Below are 14,051 nucleotides of genomic sequence, written 5' to 3' on the forward strand. Positions count from 1 at the left end.
ATTTAGTGTTTACTATGTGTCAAGCACTCAGCTGAGCGTTTTACATGTATTAACTCATGTATTGGTCACAACACATCTCCAGAGTAAGTACTATTATTATCTTCCTTTTGGAGATGTGAAAACTGAAATAGAGTGAAATGAAGTGATCTGAGACCATAAACTCTATGGTCACAGAGTTTATGTGAATGACTCAGCCTAGGTGCCCACTAATATATTGCATTTCAATGGGAAAACTTTCAATAAAAGGGGCTGGCTAGAGAGTTCTCCGAAAAGAACTTCGTTTGAATAAATTTAGGTTTGTTTGGATCTGGGCCTCTTTTTCTCACGTCCGGAAACTACAAATTCTTGGTAATCCTTGAAGATATCTCAGTTTTATACTTTTCAAAGAAGAAGACATTCAAGAGTAGTGAATTATCTGGAATGCCGACATACTAATGCTTTCTGGAAGGGGGAAAAGTGGGTGGAGCGCTGGGGTGGCCATCAGGTCATCTCACTTTTGGGGAAGCCATATCAGAAGTTCAGTTGTTGAGCATGGAACTGTGTCCCACGTATTGGAGAGGGCTGTTTCGTGGCCCTGATAAGATCTGGTGAAATGCTCTAATTCCATGACAGGGAAGCCCTCTCTAATACCGAGAATTTTGGAGACCTCCAGGTTCTGAGTGTTTTACTCTGGGTGTTCACTGAGAAGTTCTTCAGTGTAGTTACAAAGACGATGAAAATTGTCAGACAAACTGCTCCCGTGCACCCAGCCTTTTGCACACTTATACTCCAAACCCTGGATCTCCTTCCCTCTTCAGGGGTGCTGTCCCAGTGATTTGGGAGAAGTGTGTCTCTGGCCTTTGGTATTCGTTTTATAAAACTCACACTCAATTATCTTTTTTAAGGGTCTCAGACACCTCTAGTCCTCTCTGAAGGAAAACATAAATAGATAAATAAATAAACGTGATTGCACATTTATATATACAGCTTTTCTTTCCCCCCAGACCAGATTGATGTAAAAGGATACCATTGTCTTGCAGTAAATAACATACCCAAGCTGGAGCAAATTTTATTTGAGTAGATGTTAGTCATTGCCAAAGCAACATGGTTTTCCAATTGTACCTTGAACAATAGAATATTAATATGATATTATAAATTTCTTTTAAAATTTATTACTTTGAATTCTTTCAGATTGACATTAACGCTCTCCTGTCCAATGGATCTCAAGAATTTTCCAATGGATGTACAAACCTGTACTATGCAAATGGAAAGCTGTAAGTAGGAACAACTTCCTTTTTCTGAATACTTTAAAAAAAGAGAGTAGATGTATATTTGATGGGTTATATAGATAATTTATTTTGTCATTGTTTTTGTCTAACATTTACTAAATGGGCATGTTATCCTCTACATAGCATGGAAAGGAATGATGTCTATCAGCACATGCACTCTATACTGTGATAAAGAAGTAAATTCAGGACTAGAAATACCAGTTTTTAAGCTTGAAAAACAGCTCTTCTCTCTATACGAATCAAAGATAAAAAGGATGATAACCATTAAAGACAAACTACCATTCTTTTTAATGGAGTGTCTGCTGTAGTCCAAGCATTTTGAATATATTATTTCTCATACAACAAAGATGTTGTTATCCCCATGTTTCCACATCTGCAAATGGTCACTTTGAGTGATTTTGCCCCAGTTTGTGGAGGTGGTAACGACGAACCGTCTGGCTTGCTTGCTCTGAACCGTTTTGTTGACCCTCAGTATTTACTCAGAGAGCACACTGCTGGCTGTGTTGTGTGTTATCTCCGGAGAAAAGACACTTCTCACACTTTATCAGAGATTTATCCAAGCTTATAGGCGTTTCTGTAAATTTCTTCTTTCAAAGTGGATCCGTGTGCATCACGGATTAAATGCTAACACGCGAAAACTTAAGGCCCTTCTGTTTTTCTGCACTTATCTATAGAATCAGCCCAAACTTAATTGGTTTTCAGTGTTTAATGCCATACAGAAAGTAAACATTACGCAATATTTTTCTTGTTACGCTATGTTATATCAAGAAAAAAAATGTCTGACATATTCCTTGAGAAAAAATTTGCAGGGGGCTCTTCAGCCTTGCAGGCCTCAGAGGCCAGGTCTGTAGTGCGGTGGAGCTGCCACTAGATGGCGGGCCTATGTCGTGGGGGGATGCAACCCGCCCTCCACATTTGGTGATTCTTATTAAAGTGACGAAGTGGAAATACCTGTTTCTCTGATAATATCGCCTTCTTGTTAAATTCAAATGCGTTACTTTTATACGTAGTTCTTAAATATTAATCATACTCATGGACAAATTACTAAATTAAGTGAAAGGAAAATAAAAATCTAGTTTTAGTTGGGGGAGCTATTTAGCAAAAAATGCGGGGTGGTGGTGGGGAGCAAGACAGGATTCCCAGCAGTGTGCATTTCTAACTGTTCCAGGAAGGCATTTTTTAAAATTAATTAATTAATTCGTTTATTTTTGGGTGCATTGGGTCTTCGTTGCTGCGCGCGGACTTTCTCTAGATGCCGTCAGCGGGGGCTACTCTTCATCGCAGTGTGTGGGCTTCTCATTGCGGGGGCTTATCTTGTTGCGGAGCACGGGATCTAGGCGCAGTTGTGGCACGCAGGCTCAGTAGTTGTGGCTCGCGGGCTCAGTAGTTGTGGCGCTTGGGCACTAGAGTGCAGGCTCAGTAGTTGTGGCGCACGGGCTTGGTTTTTCCGTGGCATGTGGGATCTTCCCGTACCAGGGCTCGAACCCATATCCACTGCACTGGCAGGCGGATTCTTAACCACTGTGCCACCAGGGAAGTCCCCAGGAAGGCATTCTGAGGACAGGCTTCTTGGTTGCAAAATTAGGTACATGGGAGAGTATCAAGAAAAAAAAAATCGTATGAAAAATAGTCTAAGACACACTGGTTCCCTAATTACTAAACCAAGGATGCTGGATGTTATCCGATAGTGAGGAGCTATTCAAGATGTAGGAGCAAGAAAATGAGTTGGTCAATATTATGCTGTTCAAGATTCTCTCAGCCAGAGGAACCAAGGTTATTTAAGAAGGTTTCATAATATTCCAAGAAAAAGAATAAAAGTAGGGACAAAAAGGAACAATGTGGAAGGTAGGAACAGTACAGGCTGATACTGTAGAGAAGGCAAAATGTTATCTTTAACGCCTTCAGGCTGGGCCTGAAAATTAAATGGAGATAGGACAGATTAACAGAAGAAAAGGATACCCATTTATTTAATGTTAAGTTTTACATAACATGGGGTCTGTCATAGGGAGATGACTAGTCAAGGAAGTGGGCAAACCTAAATGCTCTTATACCAGGTTGAACAAAGAGAAGCAATTGTGGAAAAGTAACTAGACTGTGTGGGGAAACTAAAGGAAGATGAGAATTATTTTAAAAAGGTCTGTGTGTACAGAATTCTCTTGGCTTTGATTCCTGGTACGGGGAGCACATCTGTCACGTGGGAGTTTTTATCTACAGTTTTCAGGAAGAAAAGGGGAGATTAGAATGGTCTTCTTGCATCTGCTGTTTTTCAGGTGCCTTTAGCTCAAAATAATCCTGCTGCTAAAGTGGCATATTCGGCGGGGCGCATATTCCACCATTCTTCATTCACTTCAATACAAAGTGGTTGCAAAGGCTCTGGGAATGAGTGAGTCAGAGCTAAAGAGCTTCCGTAGGTAGAATCGTTTTGGAAATACTGACAGAGAAAGAAAACATAGAATAAGTAAATGTTGAAGGGAATATTGAAAAATCCAATCCTAATATATTTGAAGTTCAGGAAATGTAGGTATAAAGCCAAAGGGAAGAGTGAGACCTGAATACTATTAACAGCCATCTACAGAGTGGTTCAACCAAAGCAAAATTTTTAACGGAGAGAATGCACAGACAAAAACAAACACACAAAGAAGAGCCAACGCTTAACAAAGGCCTTCATTTCGAGGTTGTTGGAAGGAATTCCAGTCAAGGGGTTGTCATAGACAGCAAATTAAAATCGCAATCATGCAATCTCAAAAGAGAAGCGGCAGCTGAGGAGATCTGTTTAAGAGCATCAAGTGCTGTGAAATGGTGTTTGTTTTTTTAAGTACTTGAAAAAAGTCATTTTTATTGATGATAAAGACAAATGTGATTAGAATGATGAGGCTCAAAGCTGGATTCCAAAAAGTGTTAAGAAAAAGGGGGAACATGATGAGCAAGTGGTAGCAGTGAGTGAAATCCATAGTTCTATGAATGTTCATTATTACAGATGAGAGAGTACAGGGCCTAAGGACAGCTGGCTCACTGGACGTCGTTAGAGTAAGGAAAGCATCCTGGGCTATTTTGTAGCCACACATGCTCATGTAACAAGACCTTTCGTCTTCCTGCCTTTCCCAGAACATTTCCAATCCATCGAAAACCCAATGCGGGAAAGCAAAGCCTCTTGTTGCCTCCGCCTTCTTTCTTTTTTTTCTTTTTTTTTTGCGGTACGCAGGCCTCTCACTGTTGTGGCCTCTCCCGTTGCGGAGCACAGGCTCCGGACGTGCAGGCTCAGCAGCCATGGCTCACGGGCCCAGCTGCTCCGTGGCATGTGGGATCTTCCCAGAGCGGGGCACGAACCCGTGTCCCCTGCATCAGCAGGCGGACTCTCAACCACTGCGCCACCAGGGAAACCCCGCCTTATTTCTTAATTTCTTTATCAAGAGTTGGTAGACTGTCTCAAGTGTCCCTTTCATATTTCAGTCATTAAACACTTCCTGCCCCCTTATTAGAAATTAATTTAGCTCACAATAGAGATACTGTTTGTTAAACTCTTTTAACAGATGCTAAGAAAATCCTGCCAAAGTAAAACCTACTGAAGTCAAATTCTTCAAGGTGTTTTTCTTAAACTGTTTTATTTATTTATTTATTTATTAGCATCTTTATTGGACTATAATTGTTTTACAATGTTGTGTTAGTTGCTGCTGTATAACAAAGTAAATCAGCCATAGGCATACATATATTCCCATATCTACTCCCTCTTGCGTCTCCCTCCCACCCTCTCTATCCCACCCCTCTAGGTGGACACAGAGCCCTGAGCTGATCTCCCTGTGCTATGTGGCTGCTTCCCACTAGCTATCTATTTTACATTTCATAGTGTATATATGTCCATGCCACTCTCTCATTTCGTCCCAGCATACCCTTCCCCTTCCCCATGTCCTTAAGTCCATTCTCTATGTCTTCGTCTTTATTCCTGTCCTTTATCTTTAATGCACAGAGTCTACCTGTTAATAAACTTGAATATATTCTCAGCTTTAATCTCTTGACAGCTTTGCAATTCTTCAGGACATTTCTGACGACCTTTTCTCAATTGGCTGTCGGCTCCCCAGTTGCTTCCTATCCAATTATATTTTTATATTTCCTTAATAATACATGTCACTAACTGAAATGATTTTTAAAATTTCTCTGTTTACATATTTATTGTATACCCCTCCCCCCCAATACATCTAACCTCCTTGAAGGACAGAGAAATTGTCTCTCCTGTTTATGGTTTATTATTCCCAGAAATTATGGTGAAAATTAAGATAATCTCTTTCTTTCTCTTAACTACAGTCAACCATGTGTGCATATCTTACATAGAGCAGTTAATGTGGCCCACTGTGATCATATTTAAACCATGTATTCTTTAAAGACATCGTCAATTTGCTCCATAGAACAAGTGCCCTCTTTACCCACAGTAACTGGGAAGATGCCTTGAGGCTAACTCATTGTATTTTCCCAGGCTCTACTTTCAACTCATGCCATGATACCACTAAGGTTTTCTGTAAGCTATGCTTTCCTCATTCTTCTTCTCTCCCAGACTTTCAGTAGTTTTTCTTTTTTAACTTTTAATTTTAATTGTGGTAAAATACATATACATAAAATTTACCATCTTAACCATTTTCAAATGTGCAGTTCAGTAGTGTTAAATATTTATATTCGCATTGTTGTGCAACCAATCTCCAGAACTTTCTCATCTTGTAAGACAAACTCTATACCCATTAAACAACTCCAAATTTCCCCCTCCTTGCAGCCCCTGGGAACCACCATTCTATTTTCTATTTTATGGATTTGACTACACTAGAAACTTCACAAAAATGAATCATACGGTATTTGCCTTTTTGTGACTGCATTATTTCACTTAGCATAATACCCTCACGGTTCATCCATGTCGTAGCATGCATGAGAGTTTCCTTCTTTTTCAAGCATGAATAATATTCCATTGTATGCCATGTTTTGCATGTGATATGCATGCAATTCATTCATCTGTTGATGGATACTTGGGTTGATTCCACCTTTTGGCCATTGCAAATAGTGCTGCTATGAACATGGGTGTACAACTATCTTTTCAAGACCCTGCTTTTAATTCTTTTGGCTATATATCCAGAAGTGGAATTTCTGGATCATGGGCTAATTCTATTTTTAATTTTTTGAGGAACTGCCCTCTCACTTTCCTTAGTGGCTGTAGTATATTCCCACCAACAGTGCACAAGTGTTCTAATTTCTCCCATCCTCACCAATACTTGTTATTATCTACATTTTTTGGTTGTAGCCATCCCAATGGGTGTGAGTGTCAGTAGTCCTTTTAGAACACCCAAGATCAGCTGTAATATAAAGCATGATGTCGTTTTTCTGGGATCCTGCTGTTAGTTATTTACTCTTCAGAGCTGTCACCATTTTCCTTCTTTGTTACTTAATCCCCTCAATAACCACAGTTCCTTCAGCCCTCATATTTGCCACCTGCTTCAAATGATCTTTCCAGAGTATGCTTTTTCAGAACTTGGGTAGCCCCTTCCCCAGAGGGTGCCCCGTGTCCAATTTCAATAATTCCTTAAACTATGCAGTGCATTGATGTTACCTATGTAAGAGAACAAATTCAAGAAAATGCATTATAACTTTAAGTCTTTTATTATGAAACTATATAAACTATGTTGTTCTATTATTTTTTCAGAGACTCAGTTTTCTCTTTTGTAAGATAAGAGAACTATGTTAGATGACAACAAAGGTTCCCTCCAATCTAGGATTCCGTAAATTCTTTAAATGTAGAAGACCATAAATCTGACATGTAACATTATAGACAGCATCTAGAAACCATGGTGTATCTGCAAAAAGGATCGAGGAAAGAAACAAACAGTAAACAAAAATAATTTCATGAATTATCTGTAATGAAAATCAAGAGGAAAACAAACCAAACTAAAACACAAGAAAATGAAAATATGAAAGAAAGAAAAAATTTATAATGAAACTTTGGAGAAAATCATTTATTTTTTTAAAGGAACTCAAGAGCGTGGTTAAAGAGTTGACATGAATAAAATGGTGAGATGGGCTTCAGAAGTATTTTAATACAATATTGAGGTCAAAACCCAGGAACTATGAGTGGTGATGGCAATGGCCATGGCTGACAAATTTACACTTTTTCCTCTGAGGCAGCTATGGTCATGGATCACTGTGAATGGACTCTTGCTAGTGTCGTAAGTATCCTGCTCAGATTCCAGGAGATTCTAAAGCCCCTTAAGGCATTTATAGAATGCTTAGTCAAATTTCTGGGATCACTGAAATCCCAAGTGACCTTGTGTTGCTTCACAAAATACCTCCATCTGTAGTTGCTGGTTCTTAGCAGTTTGTTGATTTCTCTGCGTTCTGCGTCCGAGTGGAAAGTCCAGATGCAAATCTGAAAAACGAAAAGGAAAACAAAAAACCCACTATCGAATTGTGAGCATTTGTCAGGAGTAAGGAGGATTCATACCATTTCCAGTCCCCAGGCCTGCTGGAGAACTGTTGATTTAAAATTATAATGATAATAGTTATAATGAATTCATAAATGTGAGGGGTTTCCGCAATATGCCCTTTATGTATTAATATGATACAAATATGCCATCAATAGAAGTTACAGTATTTTCTAGGAATAGTGACTTTTTTCCCCCAAGTTAACAAAAGTCTCATCAATTTTTCTAACATTGCTCTTTTGAAACTGATGGAATATATCTGTGAGTAGTCTGGACACAGACCCTGCTGAAAGTTGCTCTGATGTAGTTAAGATTCTCATCTGTGATCAAACCTTCATCATCAGCCTGTCATGATCACTGTTTCTGTCATCTCCATTAGAAAATAGCCATGATATAATCCCCTGGATGCAAAAACTCTCTGTTCTTGGAGTTAGCTTTTCACATTTACCTGAAATAATCAGCATTTAGTTAGCAAGTTGTGATTTAGAACACAAAAATATCCTGGTAGTGTGAATTACAATAAAATTGAATAATTTAACAAAATTGTGTTAAATATCTAACAAATATTAATTGCCTAAAATAATAGAGAGATGATGCCAACTGAGTAGAGCTTTAAACTTCTGGTTCGTTTGTGATGAGCAATGTAAGACACGCACAACTTCAAATAGTAAAGCCCTCAACACTTCTTGTTCTGATGAGTCCAGCAAAAGGACATCCCATTTGGAAACATACTAACTTAGGTGAAATTTTATTACTTCAAGCTCTCACCACAGTATGTTAAGATTCCTATAAATTTACCTTTTGTGAGTCAATGCTGATTTTGCCACGTAATTTATTTGAGGTGAAACAGAATAACTTGAAGTTATTCGCTTTCCGTTATTCAGATAGTTTTCTGCACAAATGTCACTTTCATCTTAGGTATATTTGACGTTATAGGTGTCAACCTAAATAAAGAGGTAAGTGGAGGGAAGCTCAAATGACCGAAATTGAGTTTATTCCAGAATAGCAGAGGAAATGCAATTCTGGAAATGCATGCTGTAGCAAGCTACTGGCATGTCCATTGAGGCTCTGAGGTGGACTCTACTTATTGGCAAGGAATGCAAAGAGGGGCAAGTCCAGACAGAGTCCAAGCAGGAAGTTCATTGGCTTGAGAACAGGGAGATGTTCTTGGACGTTTGCTGGTCAGGAGATGTCTCCATTTCTGTAAATCAGGCATTTACTGTCCTTAAGCTCCTTCCAGAGGGTTCGTGCATGAGATTCTCCATTTCATATCATCTGATTTCATTTCATTTTAGATTGAAATCCTTTTACATATAGGCTTTTGTTGTGTATAAAATATCAGCTATCTTTTGCTTCAGTTGGTAATATTCTTCTTTGTTTAAAGTTTTAAAAATAAGTAAAAAGATACTTAAAACTAGAAAAAATATATAAATGCCATGAGACAGAGGAACAATGTGGTTTATTTATATGGAAAATCGTAAAATAATAAATAATGAAGTGCAACATCTGCATTTCTATCATCCTGTTTTTCTTGCTCTATGTATGATATGTGAATTTCAATGTTTGAAATCTATTCATTACCATAATGCTAATTGTATTCTCTTGATTACTTCAATGAAAGTATTGTAGTGATAGACATTTTATAATATTTCACCTTGAAAAGAAATTGAACTAAAAAATTTATAAGTTTATTCTCTAGTGTTTATCCAGTCATGTTAAAATTTCTGCTATTTTGTAATGACACTCTTCAAATCCTTCTGGAAATAAGACTTTGAATTGCGTTTTCTTGCTAATATCTTGTAGGACTTCTCTAGGACTAACCTAGTTTTTGGTTCTTGTAAAGGATTAGTTATACTGAAATATCAGGCATCAAAAAAACCTTGGACAAATCAAAAGATTATTATAGTGCCTTCCTGGTCTCTACTCAAACTTTAGACAGCATTTAGGTGTTGGAAACTTTCCTCATTAAAATGGGCTCAAGATCAGATCCTTTTCTGATTTTAGTTGAGATTTCTCACATGAACTTTAAAACACTGTACATTCAAGCTGTGGTAATTTTGTGAAGTTTTGAAAAATGTGAACAATGTTATCAGCATGATTGTCATTTGAAGAGACCAATTAGGAGTCACAAATTTTATTTCCACCATTATCCTGGGAGAGAGAGGGAGAAAGGTTACACTGACCGTCTATGATAAAGTCTTTTAGGTCTTCAGAGAGAAATGTAACCAAAGTACTAGTAGAATAATGGTGATAGGTTAGTTACACCAGAGAGTTTTAGAGAAAGTGTAAATACTAAGAAAATAATTTAGCGGGCCTAAGAACTTAAATGAAACCGCATGTAACAACCTGGTTTATGGTAATATTATTCAAGTTAAATGCACAAATTATAAATTACAGTGTTTTAGTTAAATACATTTTGACATGGCAGTTGTTCCTTGTCAGGTTAATAAAATTTACTGCAGTAATATCTCTCCTGGCGATAGACAGCCAGCACCCGCCAAGTGTGAGCATTTTCTTCCTTTTGTTTTTTAAATTCCACCTGTTCCTTAAGAACACAAGATTTGAAATCCCAGTCTCTTTCTCTCTCTCTCTTCCAACTGAGGAAGCTGGACCAAATATGATTCCAGTTCACTTTTAAAACTAAATGTGAATCTATAATTTACTAATAAATCTCAAACTTGTTTTGAACTTAAATATATGCGCAGCCCACATTTTCTCTTTAAATAAGTATTACTTTTACGATTTCCTCCTGGTATAAAGTATTGAGCAATAACCTATTATTTTTCTTCTGTAGTCTTTTTAACATCTTTATTGGAGTTAAAAATATTGTGTTAAAAAATGTTGTGTTAGTTTCTGCTTTATAACAAAGTGAATCAGCTATATGTGTGTATATATCCCCATATCCCCTCCCTCTTGCATGTCCCTCCCACCCTCCCTATCCCACTCCTCTAGGTGGTCACAAAGCATGAGCTGATCTCCCTGTGCTATGCGGCTGCTTCCCACTAGCTATCTATTTTACATTTGGTAGTGTATATATATGTCCATGCTACTCTCTCACTTCATCCCAGCTTACCCTTCCCCCTCCCCGTGTCCTCAAGTCCATTCTCTACATCTGCATCTTTGTTCTGTCCTGCCTCTAGTTTCATCAGAACCGTTTTTTTTTTTTAGATTCCATATATATGTGTTAGCATATGGTATTTGTTTTGTTTTTCTCTTTCTGACTTTCTTCTGTAGTCTTTTAACCTATTTTTTTTAAATGACTGAAGATGACATTTTTTTTTTTTTTTTTTTTTTTTTTTTTTCCTTTTTGTGGGACGCGGGCCTCTCACTGTTGTGGCCTCCCCCGTTGCGGAGCACAGGCTCCGGACGCGCAGGCCCAGCGGCCATGGCTCACGGGCCCAGCCGCTCCGCGGCATATGGGATCCTCCCAGACCGGGGCACGAACCCGCATCCCCTGCATCGGCAGGCGGACTCTCAACCACTGCGCCACCAGGGAGGCCCCTGAAGATGACATTTTTTAAAGATGATAATGGAATACATTTGAGTGATGTGTTCAAAATCAGCAAATTTGTACTAGAAAATTTGAAGAATAGAAAAACAAAGAGGGACCTGCTTTAACCTTGACTCACGACTGTCCTCACGTGTGTTAACCCTTTTGGAGTTTGTCTCATGACCCTTTTTCCTTTACTCGTGTGTATGTGTGTGATTATGTATATATATGATTATATGTGACCAAATATGATTCCAGTTCACTTTTAGAACTAAACATGAATCTATAATTTACTAATAAATCTCAAACTTGTTTTGAACTTAAATGTATGCTCAGCCCACATTTTCTCTTTAAATAAGTATTACTTTTACGATTTCCTCCTGGTATAAAGTATACCTGATGACAGGGGTGACCATATAATTTATCATCAAAATGGGGACACTTAGGAGAATAAATGAAGGGCACCACATGTATTTAATTTTTTATATCTTTGTAATATATATTTAGTAACTGACATGATTTTTATATTAGTGGATGAGTATAGTTCTAGGTTTTTAAATATAATCCTTCCTAAATCAAACCAAACTAATTTGGAATCATCTTTAAAGCTGCAATTTTGGTACTAAATTTGAAATTGTTGACACCGTTAGTGGATCTTGCTATATAGACTATAATGGTTTTATTAAGAAAATAATCTGTATACAGTTGAGATAGCTAAAGTACTTGATAATTTTAGAGCTTAATTTTACTTTTCTTTGTATTGAAATAGGTAACTAGTTCAGCCCATATATTTTTACAGATATTGTCTTTGTCTTTGTCTTGAGTACCTTTTATCAAAGGTAGAACCTTTTATCAAAGGTTGTTTTTATAGAACAAAACTCAGTCAAAATAGTTGCTTTTATTTAGGAATCTTTTAAAATTCTTCACCTAATTCACACGCTGGAAAATAGGCCTTCTGAATTCCATTGAATTTCAATATAAGTTATCCAATTAAAAACAAGCAGTCCATCAATATAATTTTCTCATAAGTTAAGATATTCCAAAGCACAGTTATTAAATAAATAAATAAATAAATATTGTGCGGCATTTGAGACCTCACCGTTCTCCCTTACTATTGTAGGGATTAATCTCAATGTGTACCTGTTTAGAAACATCATATTTATAATTCCTATCTGATAAAAAGTTTCAGAATCTAAAATTCTGGTGCTCCATTCATAACATAATTTGATTAAATATTTCCAACTGATTTTGAACAAATGCAACCGAAATTTAGAGAACCTATTTACTGAGAGTTCAATACCATTACAGAATATATAAGTTCATTTTTAAAGTACTTTCAAATGTTCAAATTAAAAAAAAATTATCTGATGGCAAGCAGTAAATAGAGAAACGTGTTATGCCATGATGAAATATAATTTTTAATTCAACATCAGCTTTGTCACACAGAGAATTATAGTTCACTTAACTCGACGTTCCTATAAAAATGTAAAATTTAACAACTATAACTTATCTTCAATTGATGGAATGGAGCAGAGCTTATGGATGTAAAATAAATCATATATGCATCGTTACTAATTTCAAGAATATTGCATCTCCATAGATTTTTCAATTTAGTGAGAACGTAATTTTTAACATGGTGATGAGTTCCAACAAATATTTTATTCAAGTCCATCACAAACAAGTGACATTTATTTTCAATGCTGAACTTTTTAAATGAATTTAACAGACTTTACAATAGAATTTACAGTGACATCACATACTTCATCCTCAACACATGTAATTCCAAAAGAATTAGATTTAAAAATCAAACTCATTTAAAATCATTTTAACCAATTTTCTCTTTGAAGCAGGAAATGATACTGAAACAAAACTACCATCATTTAATTGCTTGCAAATTTCCTGTTATGTGCTTTTCCAAGAAAACCTGAAGTCAAAAAAGAGTGAAATTAATTCAGAAAAATAATCATTCGATCTAAATAAAAATTCAGTTTTCATAGAGTGATACGTAAATGCTCCCCCTGCAAACACACTTTTCAAATGATCATCTTTGAGCAGTATTCCAAAAATGACTGTATCTTTTGAAATAGATGCTGATATGTTTTCAGCTCATTTGTGTCTTGTGGCTTTTATGTGGACAGTGCTATCCTTGTAGCCCCTTTCGTGAATGTTAAATATAAACAACATTTTGTTCAAGTTGCACCTTCACCATCAACTTTTTGTGTGAAATGGAAATTTGGTGCTTGCTTTTTCAGTAAATATTGAATTCTTTTAGCCATTGCTGCTAGGAGAGTTTATTACAAAATATGAGGTTGCCAAATAATAAAATAAATGTTTGTAGGTTTTAAAGCATTCGGGTTACTTCCTATATGATCCTTAGTAGTACTAAGCTAGTAGTACTAAGCAGTACTCAGCTTTCAGTTACAACTAACATAATTTTCTGTGACACTTAGGCACTTTGACACTTCACAGATGTCCCAGGTTTGTACACCAAGTGCCCAGCAGGGGGAACAAAGGTGAAAACTACTGCCACTGCTGCGATCAGGAGTTAGCTGCCCTTAAAATGTTAGTTACTGAAGGGGCCTGATAAGATAGAGGGACCATTGCTGAAGTGGGCTGTTTTACAGGTTTAACCTAATATTTCATACTCTATTATACTATGGGAGAATCTAGAAGTAAAATTGAAGAGATACCAAACCAATAATGATGTATTTTAAAACAATGATTAATAATGATACCTAATCTAAAAATAAAGGATCTAGAACAACTGATAAGTCAGAGAGGACATAGGGGGAAAAAAAAGGTAATCTAGGGCTGTTTTGGCAAACCAAGATGTATGGTTAG

The 14,051-nt window shown here is 36.9% G+C and overlaps 1 protein-coding gene across 2 annotated transcripts in view; it reads left to right on the forward strand.

Moving 5' to 3' along the window:
- Positions 1-14,051, forward strand: part of GLRA3 (glycine receptor alpha 3) — a gene marked incomplete at both ends in the record, with an annotated part of 162,464 nt that overhangs the window by 102,122 nt on the left and 46,291 nt on the right. For both annotated transcript variants that reach the window (XM_082621169.1, XM_082621168.1), the window contains one exon: positions 1,171-1,253. In XM_082621169.1, coding sequence (XP_082477295.1) covers positions 1,171-1,253 — 83 coding nt within the window. The remainder of the gene's footprint in view (positions 1-1,170; positions 1,254-14,051) is intronic.

The sequence above is a fragment of the Mesoplodon mirus genome, assembly GCF_964341445.2.
Source record: "Mesoplodon mirus genome assembly, chromosome: 1".
In the NCBI taxonomy this organism is placed as follows: domain Eukaryota; kingdom Metazoa; phylum Chordata; class Mammalia; order Artiodactyla; family Ziphiidae; genus Mesoplodon; species Mesoplodon mirus.